We start from the raw sequence: 19,569 nt of genomic DNA on the forward strand, positions 1-19,569 counted from the left end.
TTCAACCATACTTGCATTTTACTATATCTCATCACAATATACATATGTAAACAATTATTAACACAGGTGATTTCTCCCATCAACAATATAGTTTATCCTTAAAAAGAAGAAAGTGAAAAAACAAAAAATCTTGACGTGAGGTCTTGCCAACATCCAGAGTGAAGTGCGACATAATTCTGCGACCACTGTGTTAGGGTATGTTCGCCAATTTGTGGACAATATTCTAATCAGTAAACACATAAGGAAAAAAACTGCTCCAGCAAATCGAGTTAAGACAAAAGGCAGCGCTCACTCGCTCCCATCACACTGCGATGCACTTCCGAGGCAGTCCTGTGAGGTGAGTTTCATGTAACCTAAACATGATCTTGGTGTCGCGGGTGACTTAAGGTTTCTCGCAAGTCAGGCCCTTCTACTCGTATATAACGGCAGATCTTTTCCTACATGAATGCATGGTGAGTCAAGGGGTCAGATTCACATTAGTATAAGAAAATGTGTAAAATAAGAAATAACGTTGATTTTTTTACATAGTGCTCTTCCAAAAACTGAAAACTAACACTGGTAAAACAAAAATAAGTGGTATATTCTGTTAATTTCCACCCCTTGGCTCAGTGGAATGGTAAGAGTCAAGGGGTTAGATTCACACTAACATGAGAAAACAAATAAAATAAGAAACCTTGATTTTTTTTACAATGGCCTTTTCCAAAAGTCTTCAAACTCACTCTCACAACACAAGTAATATCTCCAATCAATTTCTAACCCTTGCCTCAGTAAAATAGTATGAGTCAAGGTTTTAGATTCACATTAACATAAGAATAACCTTGATTTTTTAACACTGTCCTCTTCCAAAAAACTTATAACTCACTTTCAAAACACAAGTAATATCTGCAATTCATTTCTACCCCTTGGCTCAGTAGAATAGTATAAGTCAAGGGTTTAGCTTCACATTAACATAAGAATAACCTTGATTTTTTAACACTGTCCTCCTCCAAAAAACTTATAACTCACTTTCAAAACACAAGTGATATCTGCAATTCATTTCTATCCCTTGGCTCAGTAGAATGACATTAACACAAGTAAACAAGTACAAGAAGAAATAACCTCAATTTTTCAACACTGTGCTCTTCCAAAAAAACTTATAACACTCTGAAAACACAGAACTAAGTGGTACAATCGAATTTCTACCCCCTTGGCTCAATGGAATGGCATGAACGCATTGGCAAACATACTCTAACATCACACTAACACCCTTAACACCACCACCCAGGCCCCAGACCATTATGTACAGGGCCAGGATGAGCGCTCCCTTACAGACACAACTCTCACCTAACTGACAGATGCAATGAAGGGAACTGGGTTGACTTTGCAGATAATTGGGAAGTGATGGAACTGAGTGGAGATAACCGAGTAACTGGGTAGTCTTTAGTGCATGAAAATAAGTAGGTAGTGTCTGAATAAAGATTGAAAATGTCTGAACTGAATGAATATAACTGGGTAGAGTCTGAATCCAATGGAAATACCTGGATAGTCTGAACCTAATGGAGATATCTGGATAGTCTGAACCTAATGGAGATACCTGGATAGAGTCTGAACCTAATGGAAATCACTAAGAAGAGTCTGAACCTAATGGAGATACCTGGATGGAGTCTGAACCTAATGGAAATCACTAGGTAAGAGTCTGAACCTAATCAAAGTAACTGTATAGTGTCTGAACCTAACAAAGACAACTGTATAGGGTCTGAACTTAACTGGATAGAGTTGAAACTGAATGGAGATAACCAGGAAGTCTAAAATGCATACAAATAACCAGGTAGTGTAGAAACAAAACCAAAACTGAATTGCATGAAAGTAACTCGTCTGCAAACTAATCCGACAATGATTACGGTTGGCGACAAAATATAAACACCTGATATGGTCAAAACAAAGTCCGCTGAGGCATAGAGCAGTGTAGGTAGGCCGTGATACATCCTCCTCCTTCTGCACCTCCCTTGCCCGGCCTCGCTCACACACACACACACAAACACACGCGCACGGCCTCACTCGCAGGCAAATGGGCAAATGCATGTGGAAAATATAATCAAGTAAAACAAAATAATAAGGAATGGTTGGTGATTTGTATGCACCATTGCAGTTAGTACTCACATGAAGAAGATGATGGTGATGAATAATAAGAAAAAGAAAGTAAAGAAGATAAAGAAGATAAAGATAGGGAAAAAGAAGAAGATAGATTGAGAAAAATTAAAAACAAGAAAAGGAGAAGATATAGAAGAAAAAGAAGATAGATAAAAGGGAAAAAGAAGAAGAAATATAGATTAGAGTTGTAGACGTAACCATAACTATCATGAAACTATCAATGTAAATCTCTACAACTTCCCGAGACAGCCTTCTTAAAATATAGATGGACTGAGGCTTCCAAGACTTTAACACTATGGACCTGCGAGTGAATGCCAAGGGAAAAGACATAAGAGTTGTAGACGTAACTATGAGTGTCATTAAACTACCAATAGAAATCAGACAACTTCCGCAAGAGGCTTTTAATATACAGATGGACCGAGGCTTCAAAGACTCTAATAATGGGTCCCTAAGATCTTGAATACTAATTGGAATGGTAGATACAAAACTGCCAACCGTACCATACAACAAAAGCATGAAATCATTACTTAAATAAAAAAGCAGTCAACAACACACACCCACACCCCAAACACACACACACAGGCACACACCTATACAAAAATCTCACCACCATTCAGGTTTTGGTTGAAGACAAGACCTTCTGAAAATACATAATGGTCAACCCCAAAAAAAAACCCAGCGAATAACTCAATTGTCGTTTGGGATATTAGAACAAAAAACGAACCAAATCGACATACAAGAAAATGACAAAATAAATACATGAATAAATAAGTCTACCCCAAAATACCAGTGAATACCTTATTGTTGCTTGGGATATAAGGACACAAAAACCCAAGTAGAAATTAAGCTAAAAAAAAGTGATAAATAGATAAATAAATTGGTTTACGAAATGCTTGGATGTTGTAGAAGTCGATAAACCAAAATAAACTGCAAAAATATATCAAAGCAGAGAAGGATGATAAAGAGGATAGAGAAAGATGAAGAAAAAGATAAAGGAAAAGAAATGAAGATACAGAAGATAAAGTTAAGAGAAAGATGAAAAAAGAAGATAGAGAAAAAAGAAAACTAAGAAAAAGGAAAAGGAGAAAAAGATAAGATGAAAAAATGAAGATAGAGGAAGAAGAAAAAGAAGAGAAAGATAAAAAGAAGATAAAGAAAAAAGAAAACTAAGAAAAAGAAAAAGGAGAGAAAGATAAAGATGAAGAAATGAAGGTAGAGGAAAGAGAAAAGGAAGAGAAAGATGAAAAAAGAAGACATAAAAAGAGAAAGAGGAAAAGAAAAAGGATATAAAGACAAAGAAGAAAAAATGAAGATACAGAAGACGGAGAAAGAAGATAAAGATGGAGAAGAAGATGAAGATAAAAGAAAAGCAGAAATATACAAAAACAAATCATAAATACATAAATAAACGTATCTACAAAATGCTCAAACGTTGTGAAAGTAATAAGCCGAAACCAGAACCAAAATAAACGGCAAAAACGACGAAAAATAAATCAATGACACGAAATACAAAAAAAATGATACAAATAAATGAATCTACGAAACCCTCAGATGTTGTGGAAGTCGGAAAAAAAAAGCAAAAATGACCATAAATAACCCAACAATAATAGTACGCAATACAACGCCGGAAAAAGTGTTATGGACGCCACATCATCTCTTTTATCTTGAATCGGCTTGAGTCTGGGTGTCGCGGATCACACGGCTCACAGCAAAGCTTATAAGGCAGGAGGTGACTTCAGGCCCCATGCGAGCCCGGCCAGCCCACACACACGCTCGGGACGTCTGAGGCCTGCCCGTCTTGCCCGTATGTTAGCGCGTAAAAGTCTGTCTTGTAGCGTTTTCAAAGGATAAGATTACGGATTTGCCTTTTAAATGGTCAATCTGTTACTAGGGGTTTATAAGTTTCCTGAACCAAGATTATTAAAGTTTTGGAAGGTCAGTTTTGAGTATATCTTAAAGTATGGACAATGCAATACTAGAGGGTTAATTTTTTCCAAAAAAAAAACTTACTTACTTTACCAATATATTTTTACGGGATTCAATTCTTCCTTAATCAAAAATATCTAAGTCTTGGAAGGTCGATTTTAACTACGTAATATTCCAAAGGCAAATTTAGAGGACCAACATTGACCATTACTTTCCTTGGAGATACGATTTAATCTTCAACCCAAAAATTAACATATCTTTTGAATGATCTTTTTGAGAGTACATTTTAAGGGTGAACTTTTAAAAACACAATAAATTCCTTGGAGGCTCAATTTATCCTTCAAACAAAACAATAACATAGCCTTTTAATGACCTCTTTGAGACTGTTATCAAATAGACCATACTTTCCTTGGAGGGCTCAATTCCTTCCTTGGTTGAAAAATACAAATCCTTGGCGAGGGGAAACTATCACATAAGAGCAACTTTTACACGCTCACATCCGGGCACATAACAAAAACCTCTCTCGTGTATCAGTGCTCTTAAGACTTAACCTACTGCAGCTTTATTGAAAACCTCCTCCCTCGTCTTTCTTTACATAATCACACAAACAAACACAGAAGTAATAATTCACCGCACCACCAACGCCACCCTCTCTACGTACTCTTACTGTGATACCTCCTAAAGATGATCCCTCGTTAAGTTTGTTTTTTTCTATTAAACGCTCAGTGTAAAGGTTATACAGTATTATTCATTCATTTATAAACCACCCCCACCGAAAAAAATATCTGGGAAAAAGAACAAGTACGTACTATCATTATTATTATTATTATTGTTATCCCCCTTATGTTTTTTTTTTAAGTCATGTGGAAGTACACCATCTTGCAGGCACCTGGATCACACACACGCCACGGAGGGGAAGCTACAAGGAGGAGGAGGAGGAGGAATGAGGGTAGAAAGAATGAGAGAATCAGGAACACAGGGCGGAGGTGGAGGAGAAGGAGAACAAGTAAAAGGAGGAGTAGGAAAAGAAGTTAAAGTAGAAAAGTAAGGAGAAAAACAAGGAAAATGTGGATTGGAAGAACGATAAAGAGAAGGAAAAGGAAGAAGACGAAAAAGTTGAAAAGGAAGGAAAAGAAAGATCGAGGAGGGGGAGGAGGAGAGCAAGGAAAAAAAGTTAAAGTAGAAAGGTAAGGAGAACAACAAGGAAAATGAGGATTGGAAGGAAAAGAAAGAACAAGGAGAGCGAAGACATGATGCAGAAGGGGAAGAATAGAGAGAGGAAGGAATGGGAAAACAAAGAAAAGTAGGAGGGAAGGAGAAGGAAGAATGGCAGTAGAAAGGAAGACGCAGAACAAGGAGGAGGAGGAGGAAGAAAAGGATGGAAAAAGGAGGAGCAGAAAGAGGGACAGGAGTGTAGGAGTGAGACCAATCAACTACGTCCTAAACCTTGTCAACCCTAGGTGAGCTTCGACTTAGGCCGCTGACCCTTCACCACCACCGGCCTGTTCTTGATGGTCCCTCGCCTCCGCTTGGTGGTCTGCCGGGGACAAGAAGGTAGTGTTAGGGTCGTTTGAAGTTGCCGTCCGAAAGTTACAAAAAATAAGCTTCCCGATGTCTGGATTTCTTCTCTATTCGTTGTTTACTGTCCTAGATGTTCTGAAAGCATCTAAATTCTATCATAATCATCTTTGCTGTAGAGATAAATAAAGTTGCTGCCCAAAAAGTTACAAAAATAAGCTTCCCAATGTCTAGATTTCTCCCCTAGTCATTGTTTCCTGTCCTAGATGTTTCGAAAGCACATCTAAATTGCATCTAAATTCTGTCAAGTATGTAAATAAATAAAAATGCTGCCCGAAAAGTTACAAAAATAAGCTTCCCAACGTCTGAATTTCTCCCTTCGGCGTTGTTTCCTGTCCTAGATGTTCTGCAAGCACATCTATATTGCATCAATTCTGTCCTAATCATCTTCTTTGCTGTAGAGATAAGTAAGTACGTAAATAAATAAAGTTGCTGCCCGAAAAGTTACAAAAATAAGCTTCCCGACGTCTGAATTTCTCCCGAGTTGCTGTTTGCTGTCCTAAAGATTCAGAAAACTTATCTAATATACATCTAAATTCTCTCCTCATCTTCTTTGCTGTAGGGATAAATAAGTACATAAATAAATAAAGTTGTTGTCTATAAGGTTACAAAAATAAGCTCCCATTCATCTATTTCTTTTCCCTATTAATTCTGTTTGCTGTAAAAATGAAGTTGGTGTCTTGAAAGGTTCTAAAAGTAATAATAAGCTTCCCTACATCTATCTTTTCTATCCTTTCTGTCTGAAGTATTTTGAATCATTCCTCTCTCTCTCTCTCCATCTCAGTGGGTGGAGGCAGGATGCAGGTTGGCAGCCCTGAGCCTCCCTGGGCACAGCTATCTTCTCCCACATGAGATAAGGCTGCACAATATCCCTAACTACTCTGCTGTTATCATGTCACAAGCCAATCCTTAAAGATATTCATTTTCCCTTCATAATGGCTTCCTGTGTGTGCTGAGAGAGGTAAGACTGCCACCACACAGCGAGGCTTACAATGCTAATGACATCAATGTTCAAACTACAGACAGTGGTGGGAAACAGCAAGAAACCGTGTAATATTACAGACAGTGTGAAGTAGAAGAGCAATTCTGATTGCTTAATCTGGCAACAAGGAGTTCCATACTGCGAGGACATGAAAGGTTACATCATGCACTATTTACATGTACATGAGAAGCAGCTTAATTGGTGTTCCCAGAGTCTGGGCTGACTGTGTCTGTTTGCTTTGGCCCCCGTGTGTATGTGTGTGTGTGTGTGTGTGTGTGTGTGTGTGTGTTGAGTGTCACAGTGATGGGCAGCAACACCACAGACTCTCGGCTACACTACAGCATGCTACTCTACAATTCAGCCCTTCTAAAAATAAACAATAAATAATATACAGAACAGCACAGTTATGCAGCACAGCATCTAGCAGCTACTTCTTGAGGGGGGCTCTCTTGTTACTTTCCACAATAAATATTGTGTATTTATCCCCAAGAAATAAAGAGCTAACAAAATCCCTTTAAAAACATTTCAACATCCTGAATTTGGGGTCGAGTGATTTGATGATTATTTCTACAGTGCTGCACAACTCCCAGGCCTCAGAAGCATCACACACATACCAACAGAAGAGGAGAAACAAATCATATCAAAACATTAAAACATCAAAATATCAGGAAACAAAACTGGGGTGGTTGTGGCCCCAGGCGTTAGGCAAGGAGAGATGTTCTATTTAGTTAGCATCCAACATAAAAGGAGGAGGAGCAACAGGCCCTCAAACTGTGCCTGTACTTACGTCGTGATCACTAAATGGATCCTGGGCAATGGGGGAGCAAGAAAAGGACCCGGCATTAGGCTGGATAAGAGGCCCTGGACTCAACATGATGTATATACTTGTGTAAAAGTCAAGCTGATGTAAAAGTTGGTTATGATGTTTGCTTGAGGGATAAATATGACCTACAAAAGTGATAGTAGTAGTAGTAGTAGTAGTAGTAGTAGTAGTAGTAGCAGCAGTAGGAGGAGGAATAGTAGTAGTAGTAGTAATGATCCACTTAAAAAATTGGTTAATATGACTTTTACATCAGTATATACAACTACCCTCTCCCTCTCCCTCCTCCTCCCCCCATCTCCAAAAAAGTACTTATTTACTTATTTATTTACCACTAGTATTACTTTTACTGATGGGGAAGTGTTAAGGTTCATTATTTAACTTTATTTAATGCATTCAAAACAAGTCAAGTAGAGGAATCACTGCATCACTAGCAAACCAATCAAATGTTTCTTTTAATTGTTTCTTCTGGAGTGTAGCAAATAATCAAACGAAGCCACACAGAGACTGGCACTGGCGAGGCGACAGAGAAAGCGGCTCGGAGGAAGACAGAGCTGGTGATGCACTCGAGGACACACAGAGAGGAGAGAGAGGAAAGTGTCTAAGGCTATATCCCTGGAGTGGAGAGATACAGTAAATAGCCTCTGTCAGTGTAGGCCTGTAGGGTATATATGCAGCCCTTCAAAACTCTAATGATGGTTCTGTAATAATATGGACCAACAGCTGAGAAAGGAAAGTGTCTTCATCTATATCCTTGGAAAATAAAGTGTAGTTAGTTAGTTAGTGTTTTAAGTCTGGAGTGGAGAGATAAGAGTAAATAGCTTCTGTCAGTGTAAGGTATATATGATGCCCTTCAAAACTCTAATGATGGTTCTGTAATAATATGGACAAACAGCTGAGAAAGGAAAGTGTCTTCACCTATATCCTTGGAAAATGAAGTGTAGTTAGTAAATATCTATTGTCTGTTAGTGTACTGAGCTCCCATTATGATCCCTACTCCCCTTGTAATAATATGGATAGTCAGTTAAGAAAGAGGAAAGTGTTTCAAGTTTATGTGCTTAGATAGTAAAGGGTATCTATCTTCTGGCAGTGTAGCAAGCAAAGAACCTAAGCCTTTCCCCTTCAAAAAGAAAAACGACAACACTGTTATAACACGATTTCCGTACCTATGATTTATGTACTGTGTATGCGAAGACTCTGCCCTTCAAACCGTCTCAACACTATGCTATATAAAAAAACAAGAAGGGTCATATGCTGAACAGATAATGGAACTACTAAATTATAACACGATTTCCGTACCTATGATTTATGTACTGTGTATGCGAAGACTCTGCCCTTCAAACCGTCTCAACACTATGCTACATAAAAAACAAGAAGTGTCATCTGTTAACTAGAAAATGAAACTACTAAATTATAACATGATTTACATACCATTGATTTATATATTGTGTATGCTAAGACTCCGCCCTATCAAATCGTCTCAACACTATGCTATATTAAAACCAAGAAGTGTCATATGTTAACCGGAAAATGAAACCACTAAATTATAACATGATTTACATACCATTGATTTATATATTGTGTATGCTAAGACTCTGCCCTATCAAACTGTCTTAACACTATGCTATATAAACCCAAAAGTGTCATAAGCTAAACACAGATGATGATATATTTAAAAGAAGAACCCTGGCTGCATGGACGAAGGAAAACAGATGACGATATATTCAAAGTCGAGGAAGGAAAACGCTCGCTGTCTCAATCAAGTGCATCACCCGGGTTAGTGTGTGTATCAGGACAGGGCAGGAGAAGGGAGGGGCGACAACTTACCTTCTTTGTGAGGTAAACGTTCTTTCTCTTCACCTTCCTCTGGGGGATGGGGATGCGGGGGCGGTTGAACTCGTCTGGCTTCTTCACTCTGTTGACGAGAGGATGGGTCGGGTTGTATGTGCCATAAGGATGCAGTGATGTGATTTTTGGGAGTATAAAAAACAAGTGGTCATCAGGGTCAGATTAACATATGAGGTGTATAGTGTGAATGGCGCAACCTGTCAGCTAATCGTATTTTAAAGCAACCAACAGACTATACACATTCCACACCAGTCAAATTCAGTAGAAGAGTCATGCAACTTTAGGTCTAGGAATCCCCCACTTTAAGGTTGCTTTTTCCCTAACTTGCTTCACCATAAGATACAGCAAGAATTCAGTTGCCAGTTGCAGCAAAAACAGAGTACAGTCATCCCTCAAATAGTATGGTTTCCAATAGCTGGGTTTCGGTTTTATACGGATTGTCATAGAAGATCTTTTAAGGATTTTTAAATTTCCTCCTCGTCGGGAAATTCAAAAATCCTTAAAAAATCTTCTATGAAAATTCACATAAACCAAAACCAAACTAATGGAAACCGTACTATTTGAGGGACAGCTGTACTGCCTTAATTGGTTTGGTCATCCCTTCTACACTGTACGTCTCATATTACAAGGTCCTGGGCTTTGGAAATAGTGGGAAACTAGTATTTGCAGCATCCGAAAGGCCATAATGGTAACAGCAAAGACTAAGCTGATAGGCAAGATGGGAATAGTATGATGGATTGTAATTACTCCACCAACTGCTTCATGACACTCCATCATTACACAGCTAATTATTATTCTAGGTTATCAATTTCTGTGCAGTAATTTATCATCTGGAAACCTATACACACACACAAACAAAAGCCTCATCACTACACACGCACCTGTAGATCCGCACCAGCCAGTGTTCGGTGGTGTATGCCTCCTCCAGGTAGGTCAGCTTGAAGTCCTTGTTGCCTATCACTGCATTGCGTGTGCGGTCAAACCCAGGAGGTGTTCGGAAGTCAAGCTGGAAGGGCGGGAGAGACACGAATGAGTTTTTTTCTTTTTGGTTGAGTGAGGTTAGGTTAGGTAAGGGGAGGCATAAGACTATCTATCAATATCCTTATCCACTCTCTCTTTACAAGCATCTTAATCTCTCATCTCTCTCTTGCCTCCATCGTCATTCACTCTCTCTTTACCAGCATCTTACTCTCCCTGTAGTCTCTCCCATCTCTCTCTTGCCTCCTCTGTCACATTTCTCTCTAACATTTTCTTGCGGTTCCTTCTCTTCTCCTCAACTGCCTCTTTTATCTCATCCTTTCACCACTTCGCACTTTCTCAACCTTCCCTAACCAGTCTCTTACTCTCCCTGTACTTTCTCTCTCTCGCTTCCTCTGTCACATTTCTCTCTAACATTTTCTTGTATAGTTCCTTCTCTTCTCCTCAACTGCCTCTTTTATGTCATCCATTCACCAGCATGCACTCCCTTTCTTTCCTTCTCCACACGAGCTATCCCTGAGCATAACATGGACAACAAATACATGGATAGGTAAGTAAATAGATAAATACATACATAAATAGGATAGGTTGCCAAGTGCCTCTATACAAGGATGGAAGGTGGTATGGAAGATGAACTCAAAAAACTACTACAACTACCTTACAAATTCTCTCTCCCTCTCAACTTGCCTTATCCTGCACATGCGAGGTGACATCCAAAACAGAAGCGGAAAGAAGGAAACGATGAAACAAAAAATTAACGACACAAAAATGACACACACATACACGCGCACACACACACACAAAAAGTTACTTCTACTCCTTTCTTATAATATATAGTAAATGGAGGATGATTCTCAACCCTTCACTAATAGGCAATACATATAATAATGAATATTCTATCCCTGTTAATGCAAAGGTTTTTTATTCAGTCTCCCAGGCCCTCAAAAGCATGTGTTTCTACCCCACCAAGACCCAAGATACAGCACCATGCAGCATATTTTTCAGAAGCCCCCAAAAGATTCAAGACCAGTCCCCTTCAGCATGTGCTTTAGTACCCAAATAATACCATGATTTAGCCCCCAGTAGCCCCCAGACTCAAAATTCAGTCCTCTGTATCACATGTTCCAGTACCCAAGATTCAGTCGCCTTCAGCATGTGTTTCAGTACCCAAATAATACCATGATTCAGCCCCTAGTTATATGTTTCAGTAGCCACCAGGGACCAAAAATTCAGCCCCCTGTATAACATGTTCAAGTACCCACACAATACCCAAGATTCAGTCCCCATCAGCATGCGTTTCAGTATCCAAATAATACCAAGCTTCAGCCCCTAGTTGTATGTTTCAGTAGCCCCCAGACCAAAAATTCAGCCCTCTGTATAACATGTTCCAGTACCCACACACTACCCAAGATTCAGCACCCACCTTGAGCTCCCCAAACCTGTAGTAGGACAGCTTGTACATGAGGCAGTTGAGGAGCGTGGAGGAGCCCTGAGAGTCCACCCGGAACTCCCCGCGGTCGGTAAAGTAGTCGCTCTCCTGCAGAAGGGAAAGAACACAAAGTCAGTCATGTACAGCAATAATTTTTTCTAAGGTGCTGCCTATAGAATTAGTAAGCTATCTTGAGGGGCCTGGTGAGTGCCACAGTTCGTTAGCGGTGCAGGTGAATTGTATTTTAAGTGGCTGCTGTAATATAAGTATGCAATGTCAGTTTTAAGTTTACGAGAAGGTAAAACATCGATAAGTCATTCACTATTAAAATGCAACAGGCCAAAAACCTCACTTTCCCTCACATTAAACTATAAGGATGACCTACTGACCCTAAAATAATGTGAAAGTTTGAAGTAGTAATGATTGTGTTAGTGGTAGTCCAGTAAGAACCTGTTAACTTGCCTCTAGAACAAGCACTAACAATTTATTTTTTCCATTCAAAGGTGCAACAAAAGAGGAAACAGAAAACAAGGCACAGATACAAAAAGGGCCAGCAATAAGGAATACCCATAACAAAACAAGCCTGCACACCACACCCTAACCCACCTTGATATCCTTGGGGTGCTCTCCCTCGGCAATCCGCACCATCCACAGGAACTTGTTGATGTCGTCTCCAGAGTAGCCGATCACACCCCCGAAGATAACCAGCACGTAGTCCACATCCAGGGCCGTCATGATCTCGTACGCCGCCGTCTCGTTCGAGGACATGGCCTTCCCAACGAGTGCTATGTGCGAGTTGTTCCACGTGTTGTTGTCGACGAGCGTGGTCCGGTTGGCCATCCCTGCTATCTGGTAACCGTAATCCCACCATGACATTACCCTTGCGTCGCTGGCGGAGTTCTGTGCAAGCCAATAGTAAGCCTCCCGGAAGTCGTCGAGAATCTGTCGGCTCCTGTGGGGGGAGAAAGGGTGAGGGGGTGAATTGGTGGAGTAAAAGAACAAAAGGAGATGCGTGTATACAATTTTTTACTATAAAGGAAGTAATGTAATATAAATAAGCCTCCTGGAAGTCGACGAGAATCTGTCGGCTCTTGTGGGGGATTGAGTGAGATGAATTAGTGGAGTAAATGAATAAAAGGGATGCATATTTTTTTTTGTTGCAGTAAAGGAAGTAATGTAATATAAATAAGCCTCCTGGAAAATGTTGAGAGTCTGCTGGCTCCTGTAGTTTAGAGGGCTGATGAGCAGGTGAAAGGGCAGAGTAACGGAAAACAGATGTGATAGCTGAAAGTGTCTGAGAATACAAGGCTAACTCATACCAATATTACAATTATCAAACAGTGAAATAGGTAAAGTAGAAATACAAATAATTTAAATTAACATATTACACTTAGAATTAATCACAGTGTAATAGGTGAAGCAGAAATACAAATACTATAATTAATACAAAGTCCCCTCTCACCCCCTTCACAGACACCTCCCCACACACTCACCCGTCCTGGCCGTAGGAGGCGAGCACGATGGAGGGCGAGGAGTACGCGTTGGAGGTGACCCAAGTGCAGTGGACGGAGAACATCATCAGGATCATCAGCACCGCCACGATGATCATGCTGCGGATGTTGACGCCCAGGCCATCGCTGCTAGACTAAGGGCGCAAGGGAGGAGCACAGGTCTTTATAGATGAATTTGACTGAAGGGGAAAACATTAAAGAAAGAAAAGTGTCTGAATTTAGAAAGGCAGAGGTATGTAGCAATTTTTTTTCTTTAGCTGTAACTCTGGGAAGACAATAGCCGAGAGTAGATGGCATGCACTAGATAGAAATAGACAGTAACAAGTCATTAAATTCAGTAATATACAAGTGGTGAAGAAGCTGATTCTCCAACATACACACACTCATTTTTACTGTACAAGGCTATAAAAGTTAACAAAAATAAAAAGAGAACCCTACAATATGATGCTTCTACACAAAAACAGGAGAGGCACACTACTAACCTGCTGTTCATGCTTCATCTTCCTCAGCTTGCCAGCCTTGTCGTACTTGTTATTCTTCTCTCCATCTTCCTCCTCGTCGCTGGAGTCTCCCGTTCGTGGCCGAGACTGCTCCTCCTCCTGGGTGGTGATGGTGAGGTGGTGAGGGGAAGAAGGGAACAGGAGGAGCTAGACCTAAATCATACAGTAACTCACTATGCCCACCTGTCTATCCTTATTCCCTGCACTGCCTACCCACCCACTTTCTTACCTACCTATGTCTTCAGCTCCTTCCACCTGTATACCATCACCCACCTTGCCCATCAATCGTTCTTTTTTCTACAGTAAAGGAGGGAGTTCAAGGGCAAAAATAATGAATAAGAAAGCCTGCTAATCACTGCTCCTATGAAGAAAGTAGAGATGAGTGTCCAAAAGAGAGGTCAATTTAGAGTATGGGTCAGATGGAAGCTTGCCCACACTCACCCCCAAGGAAAATGAGACCATGACCTGACCTTTCCACACAAACCTGACATGACCCTTGGCAAACCTCCCACACACCTACACAATGACCTGACCTAACTTGACTCACTCATTTGACATATATGCATCCTTCATATACCCACCTTGAGGTAGACTTCAAAGAGCCGAGAGAAGACGATGCCACCCAGCACGCAGACCACAGGGGTGAGGGTCAGCATGAGGCGCACCATGACCCCGGCGAAGTAGACGGCACTCACCGCGAACAGAACAACTGCGGGGGAAGGTGTTGGTGTTCATGTTTAATGTCGGTATTCTTAAACGCTCTCTTCTCACATCAACGCTCTCCTTAGGCCGAAAAGGAGATTAATCAGGTTCTCATGAGTGTTTTTTTCATGTTCACGGTACAAAAGAAAGGTCAGACTACCACCAGGGCCATATAACTACCCCTGGTAATGCCCCAAACTCTTACGAAAGCCTTGTCCAATACATGTACTTGGGCAGCAAAATGTTTAAAAATACGGGCTTAAGAATCTTTCACTATCTGCGGTGTCAAGTACCTACATAAAAAAACCCAGACTACCAAAACAGCAAAACCCTCGGCAACACTCACTGAACACCTTCTCGTCATTGACCGTCTTGATGCAATACCACAGGCCCACGGGGAAGGTGGCCACCAGGATGTGCAGGTCGAAGAAGAAGCTGAACCAGGTGGTGGGCTGATGCTCCGACACAGAGGCGATGATGGGGATGTGGATCTTGGCGTAACCCGTGTCCCAGAGTGAGTAGAACCTAGGCAGGGAGGCGAAAAGTGGGTACATGAGTTATTATTATTATTACCATTAGCTTTATTATTATTATTGAGATGCAAGAGACCATTGAGAAAACATAGAATTGATAGGCCCCCAAAAAGTCCCCTTGGTGAACAGACATGGGTGTGAAACTAAAAAAGTGGAGGTGAAAAGGGGGCACATGAGTTATTATTATTATCATTAGCATTATTATTGAGATCCAAGAGAGAGCATTGAGAAAACATAGAATTGATAGGCCCCCAAAAAGTCCCCTTGGTGAACAGATACAGGTGTGAAAATAAAGTATAAAGGGACGGATGAAAACAGAAGATAAGTGTTTTTAATGGGAATAAAGGGAGCTCAGGAAGGGTTGATGATTGAGAAAAAGAGGAAAGGGGGCAAGAGTGGAAGGGACTCATAACCTATCCAACCACAGGGAAATAAAGACAATGATCAAAGAACAAACAGGATGAAAAATATATGTTGCGTCTCTCCTCCCTCCTGCCTCACCTTCCACTCCAGGGCGCCACAACCCCCATCCAGGTGAGCCCCACGACCACCAGGAACACAGCACCGGCCGCCGTCCCTGCTGCCGCCAGGAAGAAGTGGCGGAACTCAGCCCGGGTCATGACGCTCTGAAGGTACTTGAGAACCGCCACAGCGTTGAGCAGGGCAAACACTCCTGAAGAAGAGGAGGAAGGGGTTAATATAAGTGAATGAAGAGTAATAAGAATCCTTCCATAGCAGGCTTTTCTATCCTTTGATCAGCTTTTCTTAATGTAAAAAATGCAAACTCTTCAGAAGCACACAATAAATCTATCTTCTTCATTTATATCCCATCTCCTGTTCATGGGGTTGGACTTGTGATAAAATACATAAATCAATAAATAAATGAAATAAAGTGTCAGGCCTAACCCCTCACCTGCAGCGGCCATGTGTTCCGAGGTACGTATGGGCTGGAACCCGACAAAGGGAACCTGCATGGAGCAAATAAGGCCCAGGATGTAGAAGGTGGTGTAGGCTGTGTAGAGGCGGTGCGAGAAGCGTCCCATCAGCAGCAGGGCGAACACATGGAGCGGGATGAGGTTGATGATGTAGACGTAGCCGCCCCACGCACTCACCATGTAGAAGTAGGAGAGGGAAGCCATCGCCGCCCAGAACAGGCTGCCCGTCTTCACCGATTTGACCTGTTGGGTGGTACAGGGTGTTAGGCCAAAGGTGTAGCTAGATGGTGAAGTGAAATTGGAACCTTTGCTGGGGTAGGAGATTATATACTCACTAATATCAATGAAAGGTGGATAGTGAGTCTTGTTGGGAGGTGATGGCATTACTTCAAGGGCATCATCAGGTGAAGTGAAACCGAAACCATTGATGGGGCAGGAGGATTACACTAACAATAAAGAAAGATTAAGAATGGTAGGAAAGGGAAGCCATTGGGTGTTGTGTTACCTCAGTCTGCAACCAGGTGAAGCAATGATATTGGAACCTTTGTTGGGCCATAGCTAAGTTCAGGCAATGATTGGTGGCTTTCAAGAGAAAATACAAGGAAGTGCAGTTGTACACTCACCCATAGATAATAAGTGAACATGAGCGCAAAGATGGCGATGCCCTCGTTGTCGTAGCTCCCAGCAACTGAGCGACTGATGTAGCCGGGCACCACGGCGATGAAACACGCAGCGAACAGCCCCGCCCCGGACGACCACACTTCTTTGGTGAGGAAGTAGGTGGCTATCGCTGTCAGGCCACTGGAGGGGAAACAGGCATTCACGTATATGTCTTTCTTCATCTTTTTCTTTTTACAGTGAAGGAAGCAGCTCTTGGAAAAACAAATCAAAACAAAAAACTTCACCAATCACTCCTCCTTCCGTTTGTATGAGCGAAAATCCATGTATATAAAAAAACAATGACGCATTAATATGTCTAAGAAGTTTCCATTTGTAGAGAAAGCAAAACTCCTTGAAGACAAAAAAAGATAACTATAATGATAAAAAATAAAGTAAAAAGAGGAGGACGAGGATCATCACAAGTCTGCCCCCAAGAATGGCAGAAAATGGACCATAAACCAAGAAATAAAAGCATAACTCACCTAAAAATTGGCGCTAGGAATACACAGATGTCCCGAATGTGCACAGGAATGTTGAGCATGTTGAGGATGTAGTGTATGCTGCCCGAGGTGAGCATGAGGCCGGGGTAGACGGTGCCCCCCACGATACGTCCGAGGGGGTACCAGGCCCTCTCATCAAACCAGTTGAGGAAGTTGTAGTAGCCATTCTTGACCATGTGCGCCGTGGCTCTGTAGTTGAACCTGGCGAAGGGGTGAGTTGGCAGCACTGTTATGATATATATATATATATATATATATATATATATATATATATATATATATATATATATACTTGTTTTCTATCTATTTCTCCGACACCCTGCTCTTAATTTATTGTTTTATTCTCTTTGTATAATTAAATCCGCCTCTCTTTTTGTTATAGTAAAACCTGTCTGATCGTATTCAGAGCCTCGTATTTACCAGTTTCTGAGCCATAGCTATTGCCAAAAAACACCAATAATTAGCCATTTTAATGATAACTATATATGAAGGCAGTTCCTGGGGTGAGGAAGCAGTTTTGGGTTGGAAATCGGCAAATATAGAAGGCTGAGTACCACAATCTGGCAACGTTGTAGACTCTCTCTCGCTCCTTCCCTCTGTCCCTCTCTCCCTCCTTCCCTGTCCGTCTCTGTCTCTCTCTCTCTCTTCCTTCTCTCCCTCCTTCCCTGTCTCTCTCTTGCTCCTTCCCTCTGTCCCTCTCTCCCTCCTTCCCTGTCTCTATCTCTCTCTCTCGCTCCTTCCATCTGTCCCTCCTTCCCTGTCTCTTATCTCTCTCTCCTTCCCCTTCCCTCTCCCTTACCCCCTCACTCACCATGGGTCAAACTCGTGGATGATGCTCTCGAAGCGTATGACAGCGAACAGCCTTGAGAGGAAGCCCGCCAGCCACGCCAGCAGCAGCACCGTGAACACCAGCAGGCTCTTCACCCCCAGGGGACTGGACATGCCCCCGCCGCCCTTACCCACCTGTGTCCTCCCCATGCTTGTAACTCCCGTGACCCTCCCTCCGTGACCCGATGACCTGACCTCCACGCCCTCAACGGCCCATCCAGCAGCCTCCCGTGTACCGCACAGCCCTGCTCGCTCCCCCTGGGCCTGGCTGTGCACCTTATTCTTCTTCTTTAGAGGTGTTCCGCTTTGTATCGCCTCTTAGGTCCTCCTCGGTACCTCCCCACACTTAGATACTTCACACGGCACGCTTAGTTACAGTATCCGGTATCCTGCCTGGCCCTGACTTGTGGCCCGCCGGGAGGTTCTCTCTCTGTGTCCCCGCGCCCTGCCCGCCTGCAGCCCTCAGTGCCCCGCGCCCCGGTGTTCCCGCTGAGTGGTCCTGCTGGCCCGCTGGTGGTGAGCCTGGGGCAGTGGTCGGGGTGAGGTGTGTGTGTGCCAGGGCCGCGTGACACACGGCGCCGATGTAAACAAACTGTGGACGCTGCCGGGCTGGCGCGGCGCTATTGGTCCCCGGCGCCGCCCCGACACCTGACGCCCGCCCTGCGCACCGCCCCTCACGCTTTGCCACGGGCACCCCTCAGCCTGCCCGCCCCCCTGCTGCCGAGGGTGTCACGCCTCCACAACGACCAACAGTCATCAGCCCCGTCTCAGGAAGACCATGGTAGCTGCCACGCCCGGGACAACCTCGCAGGACAAAACCAGGGTGAATAAGGCCTCCTGCCCCTCAACAACGCTGCTGCTTGAAAACTGTAAACATTTCTTGTGTTGTCGATATTTCATTTGAATAGGAGGCTCTTCACCGCCTCTACTTAACTCGGGTAAAGTTGAATTACGTCAGTTGCCTCGGTGATGTTATCAGCAGCCACCAAGCAGCCATTTCAAAACTAACACTAACTTGTCTCTTGCAAAAGTAAACAAATGCAATGCAACTTAGCCATGTTATAGTGGAAAAACTATTGCCTTAGTCACAAACAATTGAATTATCTGTCTTCCCTGCGGCGTTATGTTCAGCAGCTTCCCCTTATTCGTCAGGCCAGTCAGCTGTCACGGTGTGTGACAGCTCAGGTGAATGACCAGTACGTGACGTGGCTATGGGGGGCCAAGCTTGCTGTATTCTTCTTTCAAGGGACCAAGTTCTTTCAGAGAAGAGTTGGGACCTCCATATGAAATTATGAAAGAAAGAATTTAATTTGACAAACTGGGTAGCCTACTACTGCATGTATGCAAACTGCACGACCGCTCCCCATCCCCCTCTACAGATAGCTTGCATGGGCCAGCCGTGGGCCTATGCTTTGCAGAGTTACAGACCCTAATAATTATCCATGGCAAGTGTTCCTCTGACACCTTGGAAGTATTTGCCAGACCTCTCATGATTAGCTGAAGAGCTAAATGGCAGGTAAATGCGGAGGAATGAGTGGCTGAGACATGACATGATGAATGGTTAGCTTGCTTGTTACTCGTCGTGATTAGTATGATGATGGATAAATATGTTCTGGAGGGTAATGAATCTGGGGCATCGCAGAGTAATAATGTAAACGTGGCTGGCTGCGTCCGTAGACTTTTGCGCGTCACTGCCGAGGTGACGCACC

The 19,569-nt window shown here is 42.5% G+C and overlaps 2 protein-coding genes across 5 annotated transcripts in view; one reads left to right on the forward strand and one right to left on the reverse strand.

Annotated features, from left to right (window-relative positions):
- Positions 1 to 18,435, reverse strand: LOC127005374 (dolichyl-diphosphooligosaccharide--protein glycosyltransferase subunit STT3B-like). Of its 4 annotated transcripts, none has more exons than XM_050874177.1 (15): positions 17,844 to 18,435; positions 17,015 to 17,233; positions 16,496 to 16,673; positions 15,851 to 16,115; positions 15,439 to 15,610; positions 14,751 to 14,929; positions 14,284 to 14,411; positions 13,685 to 13,801; positions 13,185 to 13,336; positions 12,298 to 12,643; positions 11,686 to 11,799; positions 10,166 to 10,290; positions 9,264 to 9,351; positions 8,603 to 8,661; positions 1 to 5,593 (listed from the first exon to the last, which is right to left on the reverse strand). In XM_050874177.1, exons 1-14 carry the CDS (start codon positions 18,008 to 18,010, stop codon positions 8,641 to 8,643), a joined length of 2,271 nt encoding a protein of 756 aa, XP_050730134.1. In that variant the 5' UTR covers positions 18,011 to 18,435; the 3' UTR covers positions 1 to 5,593; positions 8,603 to 8,640. The 4 variants fall into 4 exon arrangements, with proteins under 4 accessions (XP_050730134.1, XP_050730133.1, XP_050730131.1 ...); XM_050874176.1 differs by lacking the exon at positions 8,603 to 8,661 and adding an exon at positions 8,736 to 8,794; XM_050874174.1 differs by lacking the exon at positions 8,603 to 8,661 and having other exon boundaries at positions 17,844 to 18,434.
- Positions 18,415 to 19,569, forward strand: part of LOC127005373 (uncharacterized) — a 21,824-nt gene continuing 20,669 nt past the window's right edge. Inside the window, exon 1 of the mRNA XM_050874173.1 lies at positions 18,415 to 18,683. The gene's annotated coding sequence lies outside the window, so the exon portion shown is untranslated. The remainder of the gene's footprint in view (positions 18,684 to 19,569) is intronic.

Source organism: Eriocheir sinensis, chromosome 30, assembly GCF_024679095.1.
Source record: "Eriocheir sinensis breed Jianghai 21 chromosome 30, ASM2467909v1, whole genome shotgun sequence".
NCBI lineage: Eukaryota > Metazoa > Arthropoda > Malacostraca > Decapoda > Varunidae > Eriocheir > Eriocheir sinensis.

What these genes read in the sequence shown, in the direction of transcription:
- LOC127005374 (XM_050874174.1), bottom strand. Translation starts at nt 18,010, where the DNA reads ATGGGGAGGACACAGGTGGGTAAGGGCGGCGGGGGCATGTCCAGTCCC. An exon ending in TCTTTGAAGTCTACCTCAAG is followed by an intron (nt 13,802 to 14,283) that starts GTGGGTATATGA and finishes ATCACCACCCAG; the next exon opens with GAGGAGGAGCAGTCTCGGCC. An exon ending in ACGTTTACCTCACAAAGAAG is followed by an intron (nt 5,594 to 9,263) that starts GTAAGTTGTCGC and finishes TGTCCCCGGCAG; the next exon opens with ACCACCAAGCGGAGGCGAGG.